This window comes from Narcine bancroftii, chromosome 6, assembly GCF_036971445.1.
Source record: "Narcine bancroftii isolate sNarBan1 chromosome 6, sNarBan1.hap1, whole genome shotgun sequence".
Taxonomy (NCBI): Eukaryota; Metazoa; Chordata; class Chondrichthyes; order Torpediniformes; family Narcinidae; genus Narcine; species Narcine bancroftii.
In genome coordinates, this window is record NC_091474.1 from 174,740,631 (window position 1) to 174,767,260 (window position 26,630).

The 26,630-nt window shown below is 37.4% G+C and overlaps 2 protein-coding genes across 3 annotated transcripts in view; one reads left to right on the forward strand and one right to left on the reverse strand.

Annotated features, from left to right (window-relative positions):
- Nucleotides 1–26,630, reverse strand: part of nt5dc1 (5'-nucleotidase domain containing 1) — a 725,609-nt gene that overhangs the window by 386,512 nt on the left and 312,467 nt on the right. The window lies entirely within an intron of this gene.
- The window catches only part of LOC138736873 (collagen alpha-2(IV) chain-like), a 146,247-nt gene continuing 135,944 nt past the window's right edge, over nucleotides 16,328–26,630 (forward strand). Inside the window, 2 exon segments of the mRNA XM_069886999.1 lie at nucleotides 16,328–16,427; nucleotides 22,539–22,610. Coding sequence (XP_069743100.1) covers nucleotides 16,328–16,427; nucleotides 22,539–22,610 — 172 coding nt within the window.

The following is a 26,630-nucleotide window of genomic DNA, read 5'->3' on the forward strand; positions in this document are numbered from 1 at the left end:
TACCTTTAATAAAAATCTGGAACGTGTACTTTAATCACATGTGAATTGTTTGATTACAAATTTAAAACTGTGGAGAACAGGGGGAGAGAAAGGAAATAAATGTGTCTTTGTCCCAAACATTATGGAGGCCCCAGTAGTTAAAAGAAAAAAACAGCTGTTTCAAACAACTTAAAAATCTTTAATATTTTGAAAACTATATTTGAAAAGATATAGACTGAGAAGAACTTGCTGGTGTGTTAAGTGCTGCTTATCATCATTAGTGGTCTGGAATTTGCTGGTAAATGCTGGCAGAACAACTGGAGTGCATGAGCTTTGCTGGCTGATCCGCAACAGCAACCTTTCAGTTGACGGCTCTCCACGAGGTCCAAGAGTGGAACAGTAGCTTCCTCACATTCTAAAGTGGGCAACACTGAGGATAATGCTATTTAATTGTACTTTGAGTTAGAGCTGCCACAGCCTATGCGAGGTTAAATGAAGATACAGGCAGTTCCCGAGATGAAAACACCTGATTTACGAACAACTCATACTTACGTACCGAGAAGCCAACCGGAAGTAGAATGGTATGAACTTCCAGTTTGAGCGTGGTCATGGTGTAGGATACTCTCACGTGATGCTGCTATCGCCCAGCATCGTGAGAGAGTATGCTGTAGGATACTCTCGCGTGATGCTGCTGTCACCAGTGTGCGAGCGAGATGGGGGGACAGAGCAAGCGAGACGGGGGATGTGAGTGAAGGAGCCAGGGGCAGATCGGAAGGAGCGAAGTTGCAGGAAGGCCGCGTGTTCGGAGTTGGGGGTGCTGCCATTGCCCAGCATTGCAAGAGAGTAGCCATCTCTCCATCTTCTCCTGTGAGTGTTAACTTTTAATAATGTTCTTATGTACTGCATTATTATGTACTGTATTATTATGTTTAAGATATTTTAGTGTATTGGGAACTGTTTTATAAGCATATAAAGGTAAAATATATAGTACACATACTATATACCAAAATAAACATTTGACAAGCTGATGCTAAATAAGAACCATATGTAACCATTCCAACTTGCATACAAATCTGAGCTAAAGACAGACCTAGGTAACGGAACTTGTTTTTAATCCAGGGACTGTCTGTAGTAGTGAAAAACAGGAAAGAAAAATCTGTTGACTTTAATTACTTGTTTTATTGTTTTTCTTTATTTGAAAGTTAATAATAATGTGAGTAATGTGACATGAAACCACAAGGAATAGAAGTAGAAGGTCAATAAAGCTCTGAGCCAAATCAGACATTTCATAAAACCAAAATTTCATTAATCTCAACTTTCTTCTTGTTTTCTCCCTACAAGCCTCAACTTCCTATCTATCAAAAATCTGACTACACTTTATGATCTGTCTTCACATTCACACAAAGATACCTCATTTTCTGAGAATAAAAAAAAGTTACTCCTCATCTCGTCTCTGAGACAATGCGTGGACATACCAGATTCCTCAACCAAGAGAAACAACCTCATGGCATCTCTCCTGCCAAACCCATCATCCGGTGCCGATCAATCCCATGCCAAAATCTTAAATATTTCTTCTCCTTATTTCTAAACTCCAGAGAGCATAGACTCGGCCTTCCTTCCCAGATAATCCCTATCTCTCTGAAATTAATTTAGTAATGCTTCTCTGGACTGCAATCTTGTTTAGTAATACTGAGCAGGGAACAAGATATGCCATTCTTATCTGGTCTGCTGTTGGTGGGGTTGACTCTTGCCTTCTCTCAGAAATAGCTTATCCAGCTTTTCTATTCAGGGGACAAGATTGTGTCATCACACTCAAAGGTTTCTCAGTCATTCACACCACAATGCTGTGTCCCTCGTCTAACCAGGTTCCTGTAGCATTGAAATTCATCTACAGGGAAATTATTCCATCTTTATTTCCTCCATTCCAGAACCAACTTCAGTCATGGAACTTGCTCTTGTGGCAGTTCAAAGGCCACATTCCAATTCGTCATTCAGAGACTGGGCTTATGTTAAATGCCAACAAAAGCCGCCTGTGCCAAATTATCTTCATAGCATAATGCAGTCCTATAATAATAAAGGAAAGCAACACTATAGAAATTGTAGAATACTTCCGACAACACAGCTGCCACCACTGAGTGAAAACAGATGTTGAAACTGGCCATCACTTCAAATTGGCCAAAAAGCCTTTGGCAGATTAAGGAAGACTATTTCAAGATCAAGACCTCAAACCTTATTGGGCTATTGGACATCCAAGTTGCCGTCTTACTTGAACTAGGCACAGCAGGCACTTGTAAGCACTGGAGAGGTATTGTGAATACTGTCTCCCACAAAACTCACTATTTCCATTGGTAGAAATTGATGCTTGTGCCCTTCCCAGGCTAATATCTCCAACACTGAACTTCAACTTACATCAGCTTGCTCTGATAAATAGACACTGTTCCTATGCCAAAAATAGTCACTCTACTCTGAGTTCCAATATGGCTAAAGATTGCCAGGAAAATGTTGAGGATGTTTTCAAATCTTCTTGAAAAATGTAACATCCTCACCAACAACAGCAAACCCTGGCTAATGACTTCTCAAAATGGAGATGGAGCAGCTGCAATGAAACTGAGTCTTTTCACTGGGAAGATGCAGGAGCCCAGCTCAAATGCACCATCTCCTATGCCAAACCATCTTCCTCTTTCCATAACCTGTGGTGAAGTGCTCAATGCCAACATCATCAACCATCCCAGAACCTACAGAGATCTAGGCAGAAATAATGCATCCTCCACTTGAAGAGATTACTGTATGGGATGATGGGGAGGCTTTGAGAAGATAGAGAGAGAGAGGGAGGGAGAAGAGGAAACAAAATATTAAATTACACGTAAAAAAAAATCAGAATTGTAGTTCAGCAATCTGCAAGAATCCAAGGATATTTAAAATATTTGTTTTTAACCAGAACAAAAGACAGTAGTTCAAAACAAAAACTGTCCAGACTTAGGGAACTGCCAATCTCAGTAAAAAAAAATGCATCGTAATATTGAAAAGGATATAGAAAACCTCAGCACAATACAGGCCGTCAGCCCACAAAGTTGTGCTGAACATGTCCCAACCTCAGAAAATACTAGGCTTACCCATAGTTCTCTATCTTTCTAAACTCCATGTATTATCCAAAAGTCTCTTAAAAGACCCTATTGTATCCGCCTCCACCAGCATTGCCGGCAGCCCATTCCATGCAAACACCACTCATTGCATAAAAAACCTACCCCGAATATCTCTTCTGTACCTACTCCCCAGCACCTTAAACCCATGTCCTCTTATGGCAACAATCTCAGCCCTGGGAAGAAGCCTCTGACTATCCACACAATCAATGCCTCTCATGTCTTATATGCCACTGACAGAGAATGCGAGGTGATCTGATATATATTAGGTTACCTCTCATCCTCTGTCGCTCCAAGGATAAAAGGCTGAGTTCAATCAACCTGTTTTCATAAGCCGTGCTCCCTGATCCAGACAACATCCTTCTCCTCTGCACCCTTTCTATGGCTTCCACATCCTTCCGATAGTGAGGCGACCAGAACTGACTACTATACTCCACGTAGGGTCTGACCAGGGTCCTACATACCTGCAACATTACCTCTCCATCATAATTATAATCTTAGGATTTTTGGCATGAAATAATTAATATTTCACTCTCCAAGATCCTCAGCAAATGTTTCTCGGCAATTTAGGACAAAAAGGAGAAAGATGCCAGCATTATTTCAAAAATAACTCCAAGTGATGCTTTTTTTCAAAAGACAATGATATTGAGGATGTTAATCCCCCACCAAAATACCCAATATATTTAGAAAAGATATTCCCAGTGACTTTGCAAAGAATGTGACCAGCAAATGTGTAATTATAAAGGTGAACTGATGGTTTTTTGTTTAGCTTTGGGTACATTTAAGCAACGTTTTCTATTCTCTCCCTCCTCGAATATGGTTTCATGCTCAATGCTAAACAAAAGCCTGAAGCTTTTAATTCCACCAAAGGCAACATTGGTGAAATAAATCATGTGATAAAAGGAAAAACAGATGTTTTTCAATCTGAACCTCTCCCTCAGACCTCCTGTCAATAACACGTCCCTGATAAGTATAGCTCATTGACAGTGCTCTGGTACCTTAAAACTCTCTAAACGTAGTCCAGATCCAAGTATCAGCAACCCATTCTCACACAGGGGATATATTTATCACTGACATCATGGGCAGCCGAGTGCTCTTTTTTCTGTCGTAGGTTCCAGACATGTTCATATTCACATTAACCAATTAAATTTGGAAAATAAATGAACAAAACATATTTTCAATTGATCAATGTTTAATATTATTAAATACTGACATAAAATATGCAAATTATAAGCAGAAGCAGGCCATTCAGCCCATTCCTATTTTATTCCAACCTCAACACTATAATCCTGTCTACCTCCAGTAACTACTCACTCATCAAGAATCTGCCATTAAAAAAAAAATCAGTAACTCTGCTTCCTTTGGGGAGTTGCAAAGATTTGCAAACTTCTGAGATAAATGATTATTTGAATAAATGTAGGATCGAAAATTTCTGGAGGTTTTATTCTCTTCTCTTGCTCAGACAGATTGGAGCCAATTTGCTAGAATTTTGATTAAATGTAAGTTAAGAAAATCTTCCCCTATAGACAGACGTGTCATCTGATAAAACTCCGGTGGAAGTGGAGTAATTTATCCGGTCACATTACTCTACCCTTTGTGAGGTAATTCTGGTCCTGATTTGCCTTTCATTGTTAATATGATTGAATCACTTACATCAGATGAACACATGATGTTGATCAAGTTGATCTTGATGTTATAATAGACTATCAGAAGCTGGATGGGTGGAGAATGCAAGTAAATAAGGTTGGAGAAAAACCACAATATTTGTGTAGCAAGATGCTGGGAATAAAATAAACAGAGACAATAATTTTATAGTTGAAATGTGAAAAGAGAAAGGGGTCAAGTGCTGAAAGGAAGCAATTGATTTTTGGGGATCTTAAGAGATTATAAAAGGAGAAGGTCATATGGCCCCTCAAGCCTGTTTCATCAATCAGAATGTGGCTGATCTGATTTCACCTTGAGCTTCAATCATCTAATTGTCTGATCTCTGTCACTATCAGTCTTGAATATACTCTATTACTGAACATTCTGAGGTAGAAAATTCCAAAAGTTTATAATGTTCTGCTGAAAGAAATTATCTTAATTTCCACCCTAAAATGCCAAAAGGAAATTAGGTTATACTCTTCTCATGGGGGAAGAAGGGCAAAGGACTGGAAGAAGATGATGAGTGCTTTATGTATTAATAACTCTGATTTTTCTTTAATTATTTGAGTATTTCACAGAAACACAACAGCTCTGGTAGAATCATACTAATATTAGCACTCTATTCTTTTATTTTTTTTCTTAAACATTTCAGTCACCATTCTGTTAACGTAAAGCTGATTCCACATAGTTCCAAAATTTACAGAACTCCATGCCACTGATAGGCTTTCCAGGAAGTTGGGTCAACATAGATCTCATCAACCAGGTCAAAGACACAAAATTGTCATTGAGCAACAAAATTTAAAACTTCAGAGGACCAACTTCAATGAACAGTTTAAAGAATTGTTTAACGGACAGTTTAACTTTGTACAGTGTCAAAATAATTAATATTTGCTCTTGCTCCATGGCAACAATAGATTTTGTAGTAATATTTTATAAAATGTAGGAGGTATAATATGGGGAATTTTCAATCTGCTTCACAAAAGGTGGATAATATAATATTTCCCCTCCATTCACACGGTAATAGTAAAATCATAAGGGAGATTATGTTGTGTTTTCCACAATTTCACTTAAAACTATAATGGGATAGAGATTTACTCTGTCTTTATATCTGGCATATGCAATTTGCACATTGAATTCTGATTTCATTAGAATTACATTTCAGAAGTCAAGTTCAAAGTATATAGATTGCTATTCTGTGCATTAACAACATGTAACAAAGGGAAACAAAGACCAGAGTCATAGTTTTGGAAATCATTTCTTTGGAAGTGGAAATGCCAATCATTTCTGATTTGACTCATGTCAAGATAAAATTTCCTCCATGTTGTTATTCAGATGTAACAAATTGTGCAGTACTTCTAACACTTGGGAAATTATATGACACAACAAGACTGACTGGGTGGTGGAGGCACATGTCACAAAACATAAGAAACATCTAAATGACTGTGAAATGAAAGACAAAGAAGGCCATTGGCCAGGTGCAGCAAATGAGATTAATACACTATAGACAGGTACCTGATGGTCAGCATGTACAAGGTGGGATGGAGGACTAATTTCTTGCTGTATGATGTCTCACTTCCTGAAAGGTTGGACACCTTCTACATATGGTTTGATGAGAAGAAACAATGCGATACCAAAGAAAGCTTCATCTGCGCAATAAAAACAGACTCCCTGCTGAGTCACTGCTGAGATGGGGAGGATCCTAATCAGGATGAACCCACACAAAGCAGAAAGCATGCCTGGTTGGGTGTTGCAGGATTGTGCGGCCCAGCCTACGGAGGTCCTAATGGACTTCAACATCTCACTGCAGCAGTTCACTGTCCATGCAGAATTCAAATCAACCACCATCAGTCAGGTGCCCAAGTGAACAATGGTAACTGATCTAAATAACTACCACCCAATAGCACTTATCTCTATGATAATGAAGTGGTTTGATCAACTGTATTGGTACACAACAAATTGCACATTCCAGCAACATTGGAGCCAATCATACTTGAATGACTGGTAGATAAACTGTCCTCAGTGGGACTCAACATCACTCTCTGCAACTGGATTTCTTATTTGAAAGACCAGTCAGTCCAGATTGGTTGCAAAATCTCAGGAGCCATCACTTTGAGCACTGGCGCACCTCAGGGTTGTGTATTCAGCCCACTACTGTTCACGCTGTTGACTCAAGACTGCACTGCTAGATTCAGTTGTAACAAAATTATCAAGTTTGTGGATGATACAATGGTAGTTGGCCTCTTTGTCAACAATGAGGTGAAGGTTGGAAGGCTCACAAAGTGATGCGAGAACAACACTGAGATTCAATATGGACAAGACAAAGGAAAGGATTGTAGACTTTAGGAAGATGAAGGTCATCTGCTGCACCTATGCATCCTAAGGAGGATGACAAAGGCAAGGCTTCTGATCCCCATCTTGACAACCTTTTATAGGAGTACAATTGAGAGTCTCCTGTCTAGCTGCATTATTGTTTGGTATGGTAGCTATGAAGGATCGGAATGAAAGTTAATCATAAAACCTCTGAGATCACTGGGGTCTCACTTTCCTCTATTGATGACATTTACTGGGAGCATTGCTTAAATAGGGCTCAAAGAATTATTGAGGACCCACTAGGATCATCTAGCGCACAGTATCTTTGACCCACTATTCTCAAGAAGGAGGTATAGAAGCATCAACATTTGGACTGCCAGGCTGAGAAATAGCTTCTTCTAAAGATTGTGTAACTGAGTAAATCATCCCAAAATATTTATATATTTATCCTAAATTACATCTTTAGGTATGTGTTGTGTATTGTGTGTGCCTATGTGTGTGCACTGTGATCCAGACAAATCCTGTTTTATCAGGTTATATGTGTAAATCTGATGATAATACATTTGAATTTATATTATTATGAATCTATGGCAATAATGATTTGCCAATATTTAAGGTTTATTTAATGAATTCCACTAGGGCACTCAGAAACATATGAATAATTGTTCCACTCCATATTCAATCAATTTTCAATGAGGAATTTGAGTTTTATTTTGAAACAAAAGCAGAAAGTGGTGAAAATTCAGTACATCAGGCAACATCTATGGAAAGACAAATAGTTAAGGTTTCATGTTTATCATGTTTTAACAGAACTGGAACGACTTTAATTTGAAGCTTTATTTAAGTTAAAGGAGTTTCCAGGCCATTTTATTCTAAAGATTCTTGACACTAAATTAAAATTATTCGCTCCCAATGTAAGCTAATTTTCAAGAAACAAAAGGCCTTTAAGTGCAACCACAGACAATGGCAAGTGGCCAAATACTTTCTGTTGGTTTTGCATGTTTACTCTTTTCTTATGACCCTCTGTTACATATTCAACATATGTTTAGCATTTATAAAAAAAGAAAGCTAAAAATGGAATGGAAAGCAATAGAGGAATTGAGGCATTACAAACTAACTAAGCATTTAACATAGGGTGCCAATATAATCAGTGCTTACTTCTAAAGATGTTTGATTTTTTTTACTTTTCACAGTTTAGCTACAATACAGAAAAAAATATTCGTATAACAAATGTGCTGCTATAAAATAAATTGTTAACCAGAGGTCAATGCTAAATTTGATCTTTTTCCTGAAGGCATCAAACTAAATACGACCTGTGAATCAGAATTTATTGTCACAAACATGTTACAAAATTTTTAATTTGAGGCAGCATCACGGTGCAAATATTGCTGTAAAATTACATTTAAAAACAAATAAATTTAATTTAATGTCAGTATGTTTCATGTAACTGGGAAATTGCAGCAAATAAAATTTGCATTGCATTTTCACATTTTATGCTAAACTCATTCATTTATTGGATATTATGCATTAAGTTAAAATTGGATTGGGCAGTCCTGCATCTTGAGAATGACAACCTTCTTCTCCAATTCTGATTTTAAATGGAAGATGCTTGCATAGGATTTCTTTTTAATGGGGCATGGGGTTTGCATTCTGGTGTGGAAGTTCACCAAATAAATGTAATACCATGTACTATAAATTGGTGAGATGAAGTAACTGGATATAGATATAGTATGAACAGAATAAAAAGCACTATTTTATAAATTTACCAGTCCCAAAAACTGCCTCCCAAGTCAAAATTTGGATGTAGGGTGGCTACAATTTGACCATCTTTAAAATAGTGGTCAGAAAATAATGAATCATTCATTCCTGAACTCTACCCACTTAAGGTAGTGACCAAGCATGTATTAAGCTGGTATATTGTCAAATCATTTTTTTTTCACACTATGAACCATACTGACCAAAATACACACAAACATTTCCCTCTTGAATATACATAGTGTCATTTTCTCCCCTTTTTCCCCCCTCACCACTCACTCAACGTTCAACATACATGATACATTAAACCCATTAAACAATGTCATCACACAATGAAAATAAACAAGAAATTTGTGTCATCTACTTTTACATACTGGGTCAGTTCATTTAGTTGTCTTCTCCTTCTGTCATTTTAGGGGGTGGAGGTCCGCGGTAGGACTTCTCTGTTGTGTTCCATGTACGGTTCCCAAATTTGTTCGAATACTGTGATGTTATTTCTTAAATTATATGTTATTTTTTCCAATGGAATACATTTATTCATTTCTATGTACCGTTGCTGTATTCTCAGGCTATCTTCTAATTTCCAGGTTAATATAATACATTTTTTTGCGATGCATCCAAATCGAGTCCAAGTTCTTTACTTCTTATATTACTTAGAAGAAAGATCCCTGGATTTTTATAGCATTTCCTTTAGAGAATGGGAGAGAAAAGGGATCAAAAGAATAGAAAATTGTTTTTCGGGAAATAAATTATTATCTTTTGAACAAATGAAGGACAAATATGGTATAACTAACGGTACAATGTTTGCATACCACCAACTGAAAACCTACTTGAAGGACAAATTGGGAAGCAGGCTGAGTTTACCAGAAGGAAGCAATTTTGAGTATGTGATTACAGACACAATGATAATTAAAAGATTTATAACAAACATGTACATCAAACTGCAAGAGAAAGAGAACGAGGAAACAAGCTGTAAACCCAAACAAAAATGGGAACAAGATCTAAACATAAAAATAAAGAATGAAACATGGGAAAAGCTATGCTCCGGAACTATGAGAAATACAATAAACATGAGGTTATGCATGATACAATATAATTGGTTACACAGACTATACACCATGCCCCAAAAGTTAAATAAATGGGACCCAACAGTATCAGACATGTTTTCGCTGTAAGAAGGAAATGGGAACAACAGTACATGCAATTTGGGCATGTGAGAAAGTGGAAAAGTTTTGGGAAGATCTAAACCAGGTATTAAATAAAATCACAAAAAGTAACATACCAAAAAATCCAGAGATCTTTCTTCTAAGTAATATAAGAAGTAAACAACTTGTCAAATCATTTTCACCAAAACTAGGGTTAAAACATTTAATATTCCTGTCTAAATTAGAGTTACCAAATTTAGACCCAGAAGAACAGGAAGGCCTAGGTCTTCCCTTTACTGAAGAAGAGATAGGAAAAGCACTGAATTCACTACAGACTAACAGGTCTTCAGGGAAGGATGGGTTTCCACCTGAGTTTTATAAGGAGGTGGTAGACCCCACAATGGAGACCCTTTTACTTCCAGAATCTTTTTCGACAGCAATCATTACGACAATCCTTAAAAAAGACAAAGATCTGCTAATCCATCTTCTTATAGACTTATTTCACTGTTAAACACAGACTATGACCAAAGACCTGGCACATAGATTGGCGAAACTAATAAATAAAAACCAAGTGGGCTTTGTGCAAAAAAGACAGGCAGCGGATAACATTGGCAGACTGTTGAGTATAATGCATCTGACACAAACTAGAAACGAGAGAGGTTTAGCTGTAACCTTGGATGCGGAAAAGGCATTTGACAGATTGGAATGGGATTTCTTATTCACAGTGCAGGAAAAGTTGGGGTTAAGGCCAACTTTTATAAATTGGACAAGGGTGCTGTACTATGTGCCGAAGGCTAAAGTTGTGACCAATGGACAAACTTCTCCAGCTTTCCCACTGACAAGATGAAGTAGACAAGGGTGCCTGCTATCTCCAGCCCTGTTCGTACAAGCCATGGAGCCACTAGTTGAAACCATTCGCAAGGATCCAGACATCAAAGGTTTTAGAGTAAGACAGGAAGAACATAAAATTAATTTATTTTCCAATGACGTGCTGATATATCAGACAGACCCAACAAACCGTTGTACAAGCTGTGCTCTACTTTGAAGGACTATGGGGAGATCTCTGGTTACAAGGTCAATTGGGACAAGAGTGAAATTGTGCCACTTATTAAAGGAGATTACAGTCAATACCAAGAAAACAGTTATTTAAAGTTGCCACAAAATGGGATTAAATATCTAGTAGTCAGAATAGACAGTAACTTGAATAATCTATATAAACTAAATTATACGCCTTTGCTTGGGAGAATTGAGGATGACGTAAATAGGTGGATGTCCCAGCCCATAACTTTAGTGGGCAGGGTCAACTCTGTTAAAATGAATGTGTTGCCGAGACTTCAGTACCTTTTACTCTCATGAATAAGAACATATTTATGGAATGAAAAGGCAGCCAAAGTCTCCATGGAAAAATTGGCCTAGGATTACAGTCTGGGCGGATGACGAATGCCAGACTTCAAGAAATAGTATTGGGCAGCGTAGTCGAGATAAATTGCCTCACTCTTTGAAGGGAAAGTGTACCATCCTGGGCTCAAATTGATCCACATGGGGTAAGTAAGAAGGTAGCAAAGGACTTATAAATGGAACATTAAATTGTTATCTGGGAAAACAGATAACTATACTAAAACAAATTATCTTCATTTGACATAAAATTAACCAATATCGAGGAATCAAAGGGGGGCTGTCCCCAAAAACACTCCTGATTCCAAATTGATTATTACCATTGATGGTAGGTAGCAAGATCCTAGACTGCTGCGCCGTAATGGCATCAGGTGCACAGAGGACGGTTACGAGCGGGGGCAACTAATATCATACTCAGGCATAAGTATCATTTATCAAATAAGACATTCCACTGCTACTTTCAGATAAGATCTTTCTTGCAGGGGATATTAGGAGATCTAACTATCCAGTTAGATCTTGGCACCAGCATGCAGTGACATAGAGACCCTGACTCGTAGGGGAATGCATGGAAATTAATCTCGGCAATGTATTTCTTACTCCAAGCCAGGCCTTCATAAATCAAGGCAGAGGCTGGAGTCTATGAATAATCATTGACGAGCTGTGCTGATCCGACTACCAAGCTGAGACCCTTCTGGGTGGAACTAGGCCAAGACCTAGAAAAAAAAATCATAGCTGAAGAATTCCCAGAGTTGTTCCTGTTGGGAAACATGATGGACATAAGACTTAAGATGAAGCTTTCAAAATTTCAATTTCAATTTGTATTGATTGCATTAGCAGTGGCCAGGAAGTGCATACTATACTTAAATTCCATAGTAGCACGATTATAGTGTGGACCATCGTGTCTCGCCACCCTACCTTCCCCGTCTATCCCTCAGTCGGTGGGGGGGGGGGTGCAGTTGGGGTGGTTCATCCCATCCAAACCAGGAAAAGTCAAGAGAAGAAAACAGCCTGAGCACTGACCACCGTGTCGTGACAAATCAATAAAACCCTGATACGTCTTATACCTCTGTTGTGAGAGTCGTGAATGTCGTGTGTAACTGTGGTTAGTTAAGTGTGAAGTGTTGGGGAGGGAGGGAGATGAAAAGAGCTTGAACTCTGCAGAAAATTGTATAAAATTGATAATTGCAATTTGTAGTCAATGCTGATACTGTTAGCATTTTCACTGATAATGTTGAGAACCGATTTTAAGTTTGGGAAATCATAAATAAAATATTCAAAAAAATATTCTGACCATGAGCTACATCTTTGTTCATGAAGTATAATTGCTCAGATCACAAAACACCTCATGAATATTTTATTACTTCAATTTTAACCTCCACACTACTTAGTCATTATCTTCCTCCTCACTGTGGAAAGCCCCGTTGTCTGCAGGAGGCTTCCAAAAACCATTATAAAGCTATTTAATTTTTCCATTCAAAATAAAACATACTTGAAGGAAGTTTCATCCATTAGCAGGACCCACTCTGTTTGCACTTTGCATTTTAATTCAGTGACAGGCCATTCCATCTCTTTCCCCTCTGATGCATATGTTCTCCATTCAATTGTAGCTTTCTTCTCCCTTGTTCCTAATTTTTCATTCCCATTCCCCATTTTGCCCTTTCTTCTCATACCATACCTCATATAATATCCTCCACCACTCACACTTCTGCACTCTATCTTCCTACCTGCATTCATTCTAATTCTTCATATCCCAATTTCTCTCCACATTCCCCATCCCCCCTGTTAGTTTTTCATCATTATCTGATATTTAACTGATTTCTCAGCTGGCTATGCTATCATCCATCCATCCTGTTTGATATAAAGGCATGCAAATTCTCCATGCAAGGGGTCAAATGATTCAAAAGCTTATCTAATTTATTCCTGTGACATGTTCAGCAGGCTTCTGACTCTGTCGATGTGGTTTTCATTTTTGCAAGGATCAATAAACTGGTTGCAATGGGTGGCTCACCTCTTCAATAGACTATCCTTTCCATTTGCATTAAAGAGTTAAAGGTGAAAATTAATCCTTACATTTCACGAGCATACAGCATGACAAGTCGAGGATGAAACAAGTTTTCACTGCCAAAGCTCAACATATCAAGTATAAACAACTCCATTTGCACAAATCAATGGCATCGATATTACAGGGCCTATATTTCACAAGAACCCAGTGGATAACCACTATGTTAAACCCTGGAACTGAGGAAGAAATTCTAGACATTCAAGTCTAAGGGATATTCTATCTGTTTGCCTGAACAATTTGATCATCGTCTTCTGCACTGTTTTAACACAAATTAATTATTTACTTCATCAACCAGTGACTAATCTTCATGCCGTGAAGAAATGAAGTATTGTTACGCCTGAATTTATAAGTGAATGCCACTGCAGGATGATTATCAACCGAGATTAGCAATGATTCAAGAAAGTGAGTCACCTATTCAGTGACCGGGAATTCAAGGAATGATGAATTTACCTACACTGTTCATATTTCAGTAGAAATACTTAATTTCTTACCAAGGTTTCCAGTAAATATGAGTTTGTAAGAATATTTCTGAGGCAATACAACCAACAAATATTAGTTTGAATCCCGAAGCCACATCCTTCTCCCTAATTAGTTTACAAGTCATCCACGCTGCTGCAAGACAAAATTTGAGTTACAGTTGTCTTCCTTCCCAGCCACACTTCTAACTTAAAGTCATGTATGTCCTCTCACAAAATCAATACTTGTCCTCCATTTCTACTTGTTTGGCATCTTCATCTTCTCCACATTTCTCATTCATGACTTTATTTTAAATCTTTATTTTTTTTCTCCAGTTTTCCCAAGATATTGTCTATCACCTTCTGCACACTCACCATCTTCCATTGTTTTTCCCCCCATTCTTTAATCCACAAATATCTCCCCTCCCCTTCGGAATATTTAACATTAAGGTCAGATGGATAGTCATTCGTCTTCAAACTCTACAAACCTATTTCAATTTCCCCATTGTATCAGATTGCATCTTTTCTTGCATGTCACAATTTCCTCCAGTCAAATGCCATCTTTTTTGGTCTCGTTATAAGCTCTATCCTCGCTGATTCCAGATTTAGTTAGAAATTTGACAATGAAGGAAAACCCTAGAAGAGGCAGAGATATCTTTGCTGTGTTTTACTTTAGGTTTGAGAAAGAAATAGCAAACTTACAGCTTATAATTTTAAACATATGCTGGGAAAAGTCGAAAGGATTAGGACATCAAGGCACAATCATAAACTGATCAAAACAATAATGTAAGAACAGTGGGAAGTGCTCATAGAAGTTCTTGGTAAATTACAAAATACACATCCTTTAAAAGCAAGAAGGCGTGTGCTGTGAACAATAATAGGGAAAATATTGAGTGAGGCCAAGAATGATAAGAAATAGCTGGCATAAATGTAAGAAAGGTGGAAAAGGAAAACAGATTGAGTTGTAAAATACGATGTAAGATTGCAAAACAAAAAACAGTAGCCCCAAATTATACACACACATGGTCTTTATGGTGTAGTGGCAGAGAGTGAGTTACTACTGCCTGTCGATGCCAAGAAGGATGGTACCCTTGGACAAGTGTGAAAGTCTTTAAGATAATCAGTAGTCATGTTTCCAAAATTACAACTATTCTAAGGAAGACAAATCAGAAAATTTTGATCAAGGCTTGCTGTGATATTTAGAAATGCACATTTGGACATTTCCAACTGAATACATAATATTCACCGTTTCCTAAATCAAAAGATTACAAGTTCCAATGCTTCTCCAGAGACTGGAATACAAAAATATCAGCTGTGCAGCTGTCACTGCATCATAATTAATACTGAGAAGGTGCAACAAATGGAAGCATCAGCCAATCATGTCCCACATATCTGGATTCATGGATTCACGTAGAAAAGAGTAAAACTGCTATCTGTTAATAAAGTGGTAAACGAGAAGTCTGCATATGCTGGAGAATTGGATCAATACCCAATCATGCTGAAGAAACTCAGCAGGTTGGGCGGCATCCATGGAAAGCAAAAGGCAGTCTACATTTCAGGCCTCAGCCTTTCATCAGGAACTATTGGAGGATGGCCTTTTGTAATTGTTTGTGACTGTCCATCAATCTCAAATTTCTCATGAAAGTCATGCAACGGGAAACATGCAATGAATGACAGAGAAATTTACCTGCTAGATTTCTTCCAACTATGTGGAATTTCAAAAATTACAACTTACGAATATTTCAATTACAATTCTATGCCAGTCTTTGAAATTCATTCAAAACACAATACAAAAATCTCAATTCAATAATTGCAAGTACAATTGTCTGCATTGAGGAGAGCATTGCCAATGAAGGCAGAACAACTCAAAACAGAAGAAACCACAGACCTGATACAACTTGTCAATGTGAAAAAAAAGAAGCCACATAATTGGTACTTCCACTTGAAAGGAGGAGCTACTGAATTTACTCTTGTATGAGTAAGTATTCTCATATAAAAAGCAACACGTATTGTTTCTGAAAAGACTTCTTAATAAGACATCCCACTATTTCATTGGATAAATTATTGGGAGACAAAACTGAATCACGTTTGTGAAGACAAAAAATGTTGGTATGTTTGTCAAACTTTAACTGCCATTCTACTTGTGGAGTTCTTTCTTATTTATTCATACAATGCCACATTTCTGGCAAAGAATGGTTCAGTAACATGGTGTAATAAATTGAATGTTTGAATTGTTCAAATTTTTAAACCAAAAGGTTTAAACTTTAAAGTATTTTAAAGGTGAACCCAATGTTTCATACTTTTAACTATGTATTATTTTGATGCTAACAGTTTAATCTATAATACTTTGCTATCCTGGATTTAAAATAATTACATTGATTCACACCTTCCTTTCTATTGGTATTCAACAATTCTATAAATACTTTACAGATTTGAACGAACATGGCTCCAAAAGAGGGTGGTGCAATTCTGTTGTTACTAACTGTTACCTTGGTCAATGGATTTGGATATTATAGATATAGTAATGCACACCATTCTACTGGTAAGTGTTCATGTCGTTGTCACTGTGAGTTTCAAACAACCAAATTATTTATTGACCTCATAGTGTTGCTCCATTAATACTTCATTGCTTTATTCCTTGCTTCTGAATGATAGTTCGAACAATTAATTTGTAACATGTTTTCTTTTCCACAATGAAGCTTTTTTTTAAATATCCTCCATACAAAACCTTCACACGATGCTTCATTAAAATGGGCAAATGTCTTTCAAACCTCTTCTGATTCACTTTTTTAGACATCATGGAATGCAAATGGTTCAGATTGTCAGCTTTTAGCAACTTTATTTTTTTTAATATAGACATATAGCACTGTAACAGGCCAATTCAGCCCGACAAGTCTGTGCCACCCAATTTACACCCCATTTAACTACAACCCACCTCATTTTTGAAGGGTGGGAGGAAACCGGAGCCCCTATAGAAAACCCACATAAACACAGGAAGAACATACAAACTTCTTACAGAAAGAGCGGGATTCAAACCCAGGTTCAGTCCCATCCCGATCGCTGGCACTGTAAAAGCATTGTGCTAACCGCTACACCAAATGTGCCACCCAAGTTCCTTCCAAGTTCAACTCCTCAGACAACCATGGTTGATGAACTGGGTCACTTCTGCACAAACCTGCAGCCAAGTAATTATTGAAATAATATGCTGCTACAGTATTCCACCTTTAAAACTACTTAATTTATACATATCTTAATTAGCTTTTGGCCCATAGATGATCTTCAATTAAACTTTTTTTAGAAATGACAAAAGCAAATAAATTTGTGATTGATTAAATATCAAATTAGATGAAATGTAACCAGTTGTCTGGTAAATTTGCAGGAGAGAAATCACTGAAATAAATTAAAATTAATATCTGCACCAAAGATAATTAGATATTTTACAATGTTAAAGTTCCAGTATAATGTAAATTGTTGCTGATGTACTAGATCCACAAGGGGGACAAATTGTATTATATAAAACTAACCAATGTAAAATAATCTAGACATATTTGCATTGAACAGCAAACAAAATCAGAGAAAGTTAATGGGCCATGGACATTTACTGGATATTGCACAATTGTATTTTAGAAGAACGAATGCCTACAATGTTATACTGTACAACTAATATTCAATGCTCCAATCATCAAACAATCTTGACAAGTAATATTCTGAAAATCTAAGCAGAAGATGTTAAGTGGCCATATTGAATGCGCAGATTCTTCTTACAATTGTAAAACATTGTGTCTTTCAGCAAATTAATCTAGAAGTTCTTTAGAATTTCACAAGGATTCATTGAAAAAAAAATTCAGAACACAAGGATTAAACGTCTGTGTAAAATGTGTTTATATTACTTTTTTTCCATCACTCAAAAGTATGAAAACTTCCAAATTAAAACAGGTTCGACTTTCAATTTTGGATCTAAATTATTCTGATGCTCTGAAGATTCAATCAAAGATGTATATAAAAAAAAGGATGATGACCCGAGTGGGAGAAATATTTTAAAACTGCATCAAACCAGAAACACAAATTTACATTCTATTGCAGCTCACACAGAAGAAGTATAGATTTTTTTAAAAATTCTAAATTTGTTTTATCCTAAGGAAAGAACAACTATTAAAAATTGACAAAGAAAATTTAATTTAGATATTGTATAATCAGGGGAAAATATCAATAATATTTCTTAAAACCAATGTTTCAAGTTTGAAACCAAAAAAATGTATGTTATAATTTCAACATATTTTGACAGTTTTAAGAAATCCTCAGCAGGTAGCATTTGCATAATGACAAGTCAATGCAAGGATTAAAATATTTCAGTGGCACCCAATACATCCTCATTTAAAATTAAAATCCTACTTTAAAAGTATTTTTCAATTAACTCTTCTAACACAAGTCATAAACAAAATAGATAATAAGGAGTGGAGACCATCCCTCTTGTGGATTATTCCACATTGTTAGCTTAGAGCTGTCAAGACAACTTCGTTGCAGGAAGAAAAGAAAACGCAACAGCAAATTTCTAGTTCTTACAGTGTTTATTTATTTGAGTCCACTGGTTTCCCAGATCCAAAATATGTTCTGGTTTTGAGGTTAATAGGTTTTTGTAAATTAGTCGTTGGAGGTGGGCAGTTGACAAATCAGGATGATGGCTATGTGCAAATGAATAAATGCGTGGGTAAAGGGATTTCTGTGAGAACGGTAATAACCCAATAGCCTCCTTCAATGTCATGAGAAATAAATATGAAATGTGGTAAATTTATAAATAATAGCAATAGCATGTAATTGATTGCACTAAATAGAATAACAGAGCAACAGTATTCCAGTCACCCATCCAAGAAAGCAGTAACATACAAATCCTTATTGTGAAATAATACTGAATGCCATCGAGGACCAGATGCTCAACAGGTACAAGAGCATAAACATGGTGTAACGAATTAAGTGAGACACTGGCTTATTGCAATAAGGCAAAATGGTCCCAGTTTCTGCCATCATACAATATAAACAACTGTAAGTAAAACAATTATAAAAGAAAAAAAATTAAAAGAAGACAAAATCCTAAAAGATTTCATTTAATTAACTTGCAGGCTTAATGAGAAATTTATTTATTGGTTTATTCATTTCCACCAAGCATCCAATGCTATAATGAACTACTAAAAGCGCTTGATGTCCTGTTTTGCGGAAACTGCCAAAATGTTTGGCCTGGAAGTCAGCCTGAAGAAAATTGAGGTCCTCCATCAGCCAGCTCCCCACCATGACTACCACATCTCCATCGGGCACACAAAACTCAAAACGGTCAACCAGTTTATCTATCTCGGCTGCACCATTTCATCGGATGCAAGGATCGACAACGAGATAGACAACAGACTCACCAAGGCAAATAGTGCCTTTGGAAGACTACACAAAAGAGTCTGGAAAAACAACCAACTGAAAAACCTCACAAAGATTAGCGTATACAGAGCCGTTGTCATACCCACACTTCTGTTCGGCTCCGAATCACGGGTCCTCTACCCGCATCACCTACGGCTCCTAGAACGCTTCCACCAGCGTTGTCTCCGCTCCATCCTCAACATTCATTGGAGCGATTTCATCTCCAACATCGAAGTACTTGAGGTGGCAGAGGCCGACAGAATCGAATCCACGCTGTTGAAGATCCAACTGCACTGGGTAGGTCACGTCTCCAGAATGGTGGACCATCGCCTTCCCAAGATCGTGTTATATGGTGAGCTCTCCACTGGCCACCGTGACAGAGGTGCACCAAAGAAGAGGTACAAGGACTGCCTAAAGAAATCTCTTGGTGCCTGCCACATTGACCACTGCCAGTGGGCTGATATCGCCTCCAAGCATGCATCTTGGCGCCTCACAGTTCGGCGGGCAGCAACCTCCTTTGAAGAAGACCGCAGAGCCCACCTCACTGACAAAAGACAAAGGAGGAAAAACCCAACACCCAACCCCAACCAACCAATTTTCCCTTGCAACCGCTGCAACTGTGTCTGCCTGTCCCGCATCGGATTTGTCAGCCACAAACAAGCCTGCAGCTGACGTGGACATTACCCCTCCTTAAATCTTCGTCTGCGAAGCCAAGCCAAAGAAGGAAAGAAGATAAACTTCTATAGATTGCAAAACTTACATGAATACATTTACCAAGTCTAACTCTAATTTGTATGAAAAATTAACTACTGTCCTTGGGTTATTGTAGCGGTTAGTGCAATACTATTACAACACCAGCAATCAGAGTTCGAATCCAGCATTGTCTGTAAGGAGTAGACATTCTCCCCATGTCTGCATGGGGTTTTCCCCGAGGGTTTCCTCCCACTTTCCAAAAAAGGTATGTAGTCGTATGTTAATTTAGATGTAATTGGGCAGCATGGGTTTAAATGGCCAGAATTGGCTTCTACCGTTCTGTAAATAAAATTAAAAATAAAAAAAAAATATATATATATAGTAGTTCAAAATGCCATCTCCACTGTAGAGGACTGGTTCCACCTGAACCCCAATATACAATCTGTGATTGCTGCCTGGGAACATTAAGCTAGGTGAAGGGCAGAGGATCAATCTTACTCTCCCTCTGCATCTTGGAATTGGGCTGGCCTCGGGTAGTGCAAAGACTCATTGCTGGAATGCCTTTGATGTGCTTTGGAGGAAGGCTGAGAGTGGAAGTTTAGTTTCTGCCAAAGCTGACAGAGGCTTTGAAAAATAAAACTCTAGAAAACATCAAGATCAATGTAAATTATTTGTGAAAGGTTATTGAAAGAGATGTTAAGGTCAGCACAAATCATTGAAAACATTAAGCAAAAGTAAAATAACTTTTAAAAAATATTATTTCGGTCCAACAATTGCTGCCAAAATGAATGGAATCTCTGACCTGAAATCAACTGACACAGGCCAGTTGAGGCAATTTTGAGTTCATCGCCCCATATCTCCAGCAAGTGGAGTAAAATTTGTCAATGTCATACATTGACATTGAGACAACGTAAGACCACTATTTCCATCAAGGTTAATTAACTCCTTAGGACATTAAGCCTTAGAAAATTCAGCCCATTGTCCCAAATCTTTAGCTCATGTAATGAAAATAACAAAGATGAACTAAAAACTCAAAAAAAAACCCTACAAAACCAATAAGCATTGAGCAGGTATGAAAATCTCCATGAAGGATCGGTTATTGTTAACATAGATTCTAAGTAAAAAATTAATGAGAAGGAATGTAATCAGTTATAGTAATAATGAAACAAAATAATCATACTTAAAGTTAAGGCCCTATTACTCTTGAGAATATGTCTAATTTAAATTACTGCATAGTCTTCCTAGCACGAACCATTTTGGCTGATGTTTGTTGCGATTTTTTTTTTAAAGTTGTTGACCAAAATAAAATATTCCAATGAAGACTAAAATAATCATTATATATTAATTAATTTTGATTATGCAAAGATTAAAAATTATCTAAAAAATCTTTGAGATGCACCAGTGTGCTTTGCAGTCATTTTAAGACAGAGTGTGTCTGTCTAATTGTTGTTAAGAAAGAACATTCTATTAGTTTCACATAATTGATTCATGAATGATAATTGTTTAACTTTTAACCACAAAGTGCAGACATGGCTCAGTCAGGAATAATCTTGCCTGAGTCATAAGGGTGTGATCAAACAGACAGTCCAGTGCGATGAATGTGGTATTGTCAGTGATTCAGATGTGTCGAAGTACTAAATTCAACCCAGAGTATTGATTTATTTTTAAAAATCTGGAAAAAAAAAACCCTTAGACTTGTTGTATGATCACTGCAGAAATATCATTTAGATGCTGGATGACATGAAAATGTTTATTTAGTACAAGATTTCAATAAAAAAAAGAATGTCAAAGCTAAAACTAATAAAACCAATTCTGAATATATAGCTAATGTGGTTCATTGTCATTTATAAATACTGGAACATTGTATTTTTAAATAAACTATGAATTTGAAGTACAGGTACAAGCGCAGATAAAATATAATCAAAATGTTAGTATTTAAAAACTATGCAAAGGTGTGTTGAAGGAAAGCCATCAAAATAATGGCTCATACTTCGATTGTCTGCTTACTTTTCATTCATGTACAATCAAGTTTTAACTCAGTACAAAAAAATTTAAAAGAATTGGTTACAATTAAACCTTTAAATAATTATATTTTTTCTAGCTGTACGAATAGTTTTGTCAAAATCTTCCACATACGTGATACAAACACCATATAATTCAGAGCAGAAAACCCACAACTAAAATCTTGGAATGTTTATATCATCAAATTATTATTTTCTCTTCAGTTTTGTAAATCTGACATTGTATTGTCCTTTTGAAATTTTAATATCATTCAAAAATCTTCTTAGTAAGCAGAAGCTCTAAAGATTTTTTTTAAGAAGGTACAAGGTACAAACTATTATTGCAACCTTAGCTACATATGCACAACCGCCACATTCATATTTAACATAATTTCTTCTTCATTATAAATAGAAGGTCAAGTTTATTTCAGGACAGCTAAAAGATCACTTGCGGCAATCCAATTGAAGATTTTACTTTTCTCTGCTTGTACATGAACTCAAAAGAACAAACAAACATTTTCATAAAATTCCATAGTCTTTTGTTGACTTTCCCTCAACAGGTCCTCGAAACAGAGATCGAAGTTCTGAAAGCTCAGAAGAAAATCAAGCATCTGTTAACTCAGTCCCCAGAGGTGAGAAATAGGTTGTATTTCAAACAGAATTGCATCACCCGTCATAAATTTTCAATAGATGGAATATTATTCTCGGGAAATAAGAAATCTAGTTTATTCATGGCTCTCTTCTGAAGTAATATGGATTTTCTGAAATGTGTTTCTGTCCCATCTATTCCTATTATTCCTTTGTTTCATCATTAAACGTCCACATCCAAATTACTCACTTCTTAATGAATCCTTCATGGTAACTTTCTATATCAGTACACTACACCACTCATCACCTTTGTGTTGAATTGGTTATTTTGAACAATAGCGACTCAGTTTTCTATTGCCTTCTCAGCGCTATTTATTCTGCTTTACATTGCTTTATATGTGCAGCTATTCTTCCATGCAAAATATTGTCAATCTCTCAACGTACTGTTCCATTGATTCTAATATTTAATAACTTTTAAATTTAGACATACAGCATGGTAACAGGCCATTTCGATCCACGGGTCTGTGCCACCCAATTTACATCTAATTAATCTACACCTCCAGTACAGAATGATGGTAGGAAACTGGAGCCTCCAGGGAAAACCCACGCAGACACAGGGGGGACATCGAAACACCTTACGGACAACAAGGGAATTGAACCTCGGTCCAGATAACAGGCTCTGTGAAGGCGTTGCGCTAACTGCTATGCCAACCGTGCTGCCCCGCATCTAAAGGTTTCTAATTTAATAATATCTAAAGGTTTTGGATATTATTCACAGATTTCCAGTTTTCTTTATGTGAATAAGTACTTCCTGGCATCAACCTTAAATACTCTTGCTAATATTAAGTATCCTGCCACAACTTCTCCTGTAACTATCTTGTCACAATCACGTCTTTCCTTAGCCACTTTCAGGTGCATTCTCTGCCAAGAATGCACCTGCAGAAACAGATGCAGAGCTTTGGAATCGTTGTTCAGGTAGCAACCCTGTAAGTGCTGCGCCGTCCACCTGAAAGAGACAGCTGCACGGGAGGCGCCTTGGAGTGTATTCTGGCTCATGTCCACTGTAGCTTTCAGACGGCTGCATTCAGGTGTCTAGGGGGACTTCAGTGCTCTGGCGATTATCCCTCCCGGAAGAGGGATAGAAAGTGCGCCTGAGGCACCTCCTGCTCTTTCAGGGTACCCTGAGAGCCACATAGGGGTAGAATGTGCAGCTTTACATTGGCGTATTCTGGCTACCTGAAAGAGCCTTTTGATTATCAAACATTTATTTTTTTATTTTACATACCTATTGATGTCACAAAGGATCCCACTCCTCCTGCGTGATTCACCCCTACGATCACCATCATACTGCTCTGGTAAACAAATTCAGTTTAGAGTTTAGTTAAGCCGATAAATGTTTCCCAGTTGCAAAGTGGGGTAGGCTGGTCAAAGTGGAATGGAGGATAAAAGAAAGAAACATCTAGTGATATGGAGGTCAGGGTAGTTTGAAATAAAAATAACCACTGCCCTTTGAGAAAGTATTGGATCCAACCCATTTATTTTTAAATACATCCTAACCACACCTCAACTGTGGCAAAAACACATAAATGCTGGAGGAACTCAGCAGGTCTCACAGCATTCATGGGAGATAAAGATATATTCTGACATTTCGGGCACGATCCCTTCTTAAGGGTTGTGGGAAGAGTGAACAGTAAAGAAGGGTAGAACCATTGATGCTTCAGCACAGAAAAAGGCCCCTTCATCCATTCTGGTCTGTGTTGAACCATTTTTTTTGCCTAGTCCCAATGACCTGCACCCAGTCCATATCCCTCCATACATCTCCCATTCATGTAGCTGTCTAACTACTTCTTAAATGTTAAAATTGAGCCTGCATTCACCACCTCAGCCGCCAGCACGTTCCACACTCCCACTACTCTCTTTGTGAACAAGTTCCCCCTAAACCTTTCTATTTTCACTCTTACACCATGTCCTCTGGTTTGTATCTCACCTATCCTTAGTGGAAAAAGACTATCTACATTTACTCTGTCTATCCCCTCATAATTTTAAATACTTAATCAAATCTCCCCTCATTCTTTTATGCTTTAAGGCAGGGGTGTCAAACTCAAATTCACAGAGGGCCAAAATTAAAAACTTGGACTAAGTCGTGGGCCAAACTAAATATTTATTGAAAATTTTCAACAACATCTGCATGTTTTCTCTTCTTTCAACATATGTAATGTTAAACTTTTTCTTATTAAAATAAATGTTTAATAATAGTTTTGGTTAAACTCTTTCTAGAAGAAGCATTAAGAAATGAGAAATAAAATATTCAATAAATAATATTTCTCTATAGCCTTTAAGCTCCTTTTAAATGTATTTTTTTTCACAAGCCAACAAGTCAAAAAAATAACAACTTGCTTCAATGAAAATCCAATCTTTCAACTATGAACAGTCCAAAGTTAACCAAAGAAAATATGAATCCAAGCTTAGCTTGCTACACTGTGATTTACTCTGATGCACCTGGGTCTAAACCAGATACTTGGCATCTCTTCTTAGATGCAAGTTCATCAAACTCTGGGGTCAGAGTTTGCCTCCCACCTGTCTTGAAAGGTCCTGTTTTCTGTCTTTTGTTTGGCCATTTTTCGTAAGGGGTTTATTACATGTGAGTTAGGCGACAGGTCGCAGACGCTAATGAAAGTAAAGAGAGGAGGTGGGGGCGATTAGCAAGCTGACGCCAATGCATTTGCAAAGCATTCTGGGATTTGTAGTATTAGCTGTGCATGCGCTATACTGGCATAGCGGCCAGCAGGCCAGCTCTTATACATATTTGATATGATCTTGTGTGCTTTAAGGAATAAAGTCCTAACCTGTTTAACCTATCCTTGTAACTCAGTTCCTGAAGTCCGGGAAATATCCTAAAAGTCTTCACTGCACTCTTTCTATCTTATTAATAGTTGGGTAACCTAAACAGCACAAAATAGTCCAAATTTGGCCTTACCAATGCCTTATACAACTTTACCATGATAAACCCAACTGCGACACTCAATACTTTGCTTTATGAAGGCCAATATGCCAAAATCTATCTTTACAGCCCTGTGACGCCATTTTCAGGGAATTACGTATCTGTATTCCCAGGTCCCTCTGTTCCAATACACTCTTAGTGCCCTACCATTTATTGTCTATATCCTTTCTGGGTTTGTCCTTCCCAAATGCAACACCACACACTTCTATGCATTAAATTCCATCTGCTATTTATCATCCTATATTTTTCCAGCTGGACCAGATCCCTCTGCTCATTTGAAAACCTTCTTTGCTGACCACAACACCTCCAATCTTAGTGTCATCTGCAAACGTGCTGATCCATTTACCACTTTATCATTCAAATATACATGACAAATAAGAATGGTCCCAACACCGATCCCTGAGGCACACCACTAGTCACAGGCCTCCAGTCTGAGAAGCAACCATCTCTGGTTTCTCCCCACCAGCCATTGTTGAATCCAGTTCACTAATTCACCGTGAATACCTAACGTCTGTACCTTCCTGACAAACCTCCCATATGGGACCTAGTCAAAGGCCTTACTAAAGTCCATGTAGACAATATCCACAGCCTTTCATTCATCAATTTTCCTGATAATCTTCCTGAAAATCTCTATGATTGGTCTTACATGACCCACTACGCAGAAAGCCATGTTGACTATCCCTAATCAGTGACTGGCTATCCAATTAATTGTATATCTGATCTCTTAGAATACCTTTCAATAATTTACCTACTAATGACATCTGGGTCACTGGCTTATAATTTCCAGGGTTATCTTTGGAGCCTTCTTTAAACAATCGAACAATGTGAGCTACCTTCCAATCCTCCGGCATCACACATGTGGCTAATGACATTATAAATATTTCTGCCAGAGCCTCTGCAATTTCTCCACTAGCCTCCATCACGTTCTGAGGGAATATCTTGTCAGGTCCTGGAATTTATCTACCCTTATTTATTTTAAGACAATAAGCACATCCTCCTCTTTAATCTGTGTAGGTTCCATGATCTCACTGCTTGCTTTCCTTACTTCCCATGACTCTGTGCC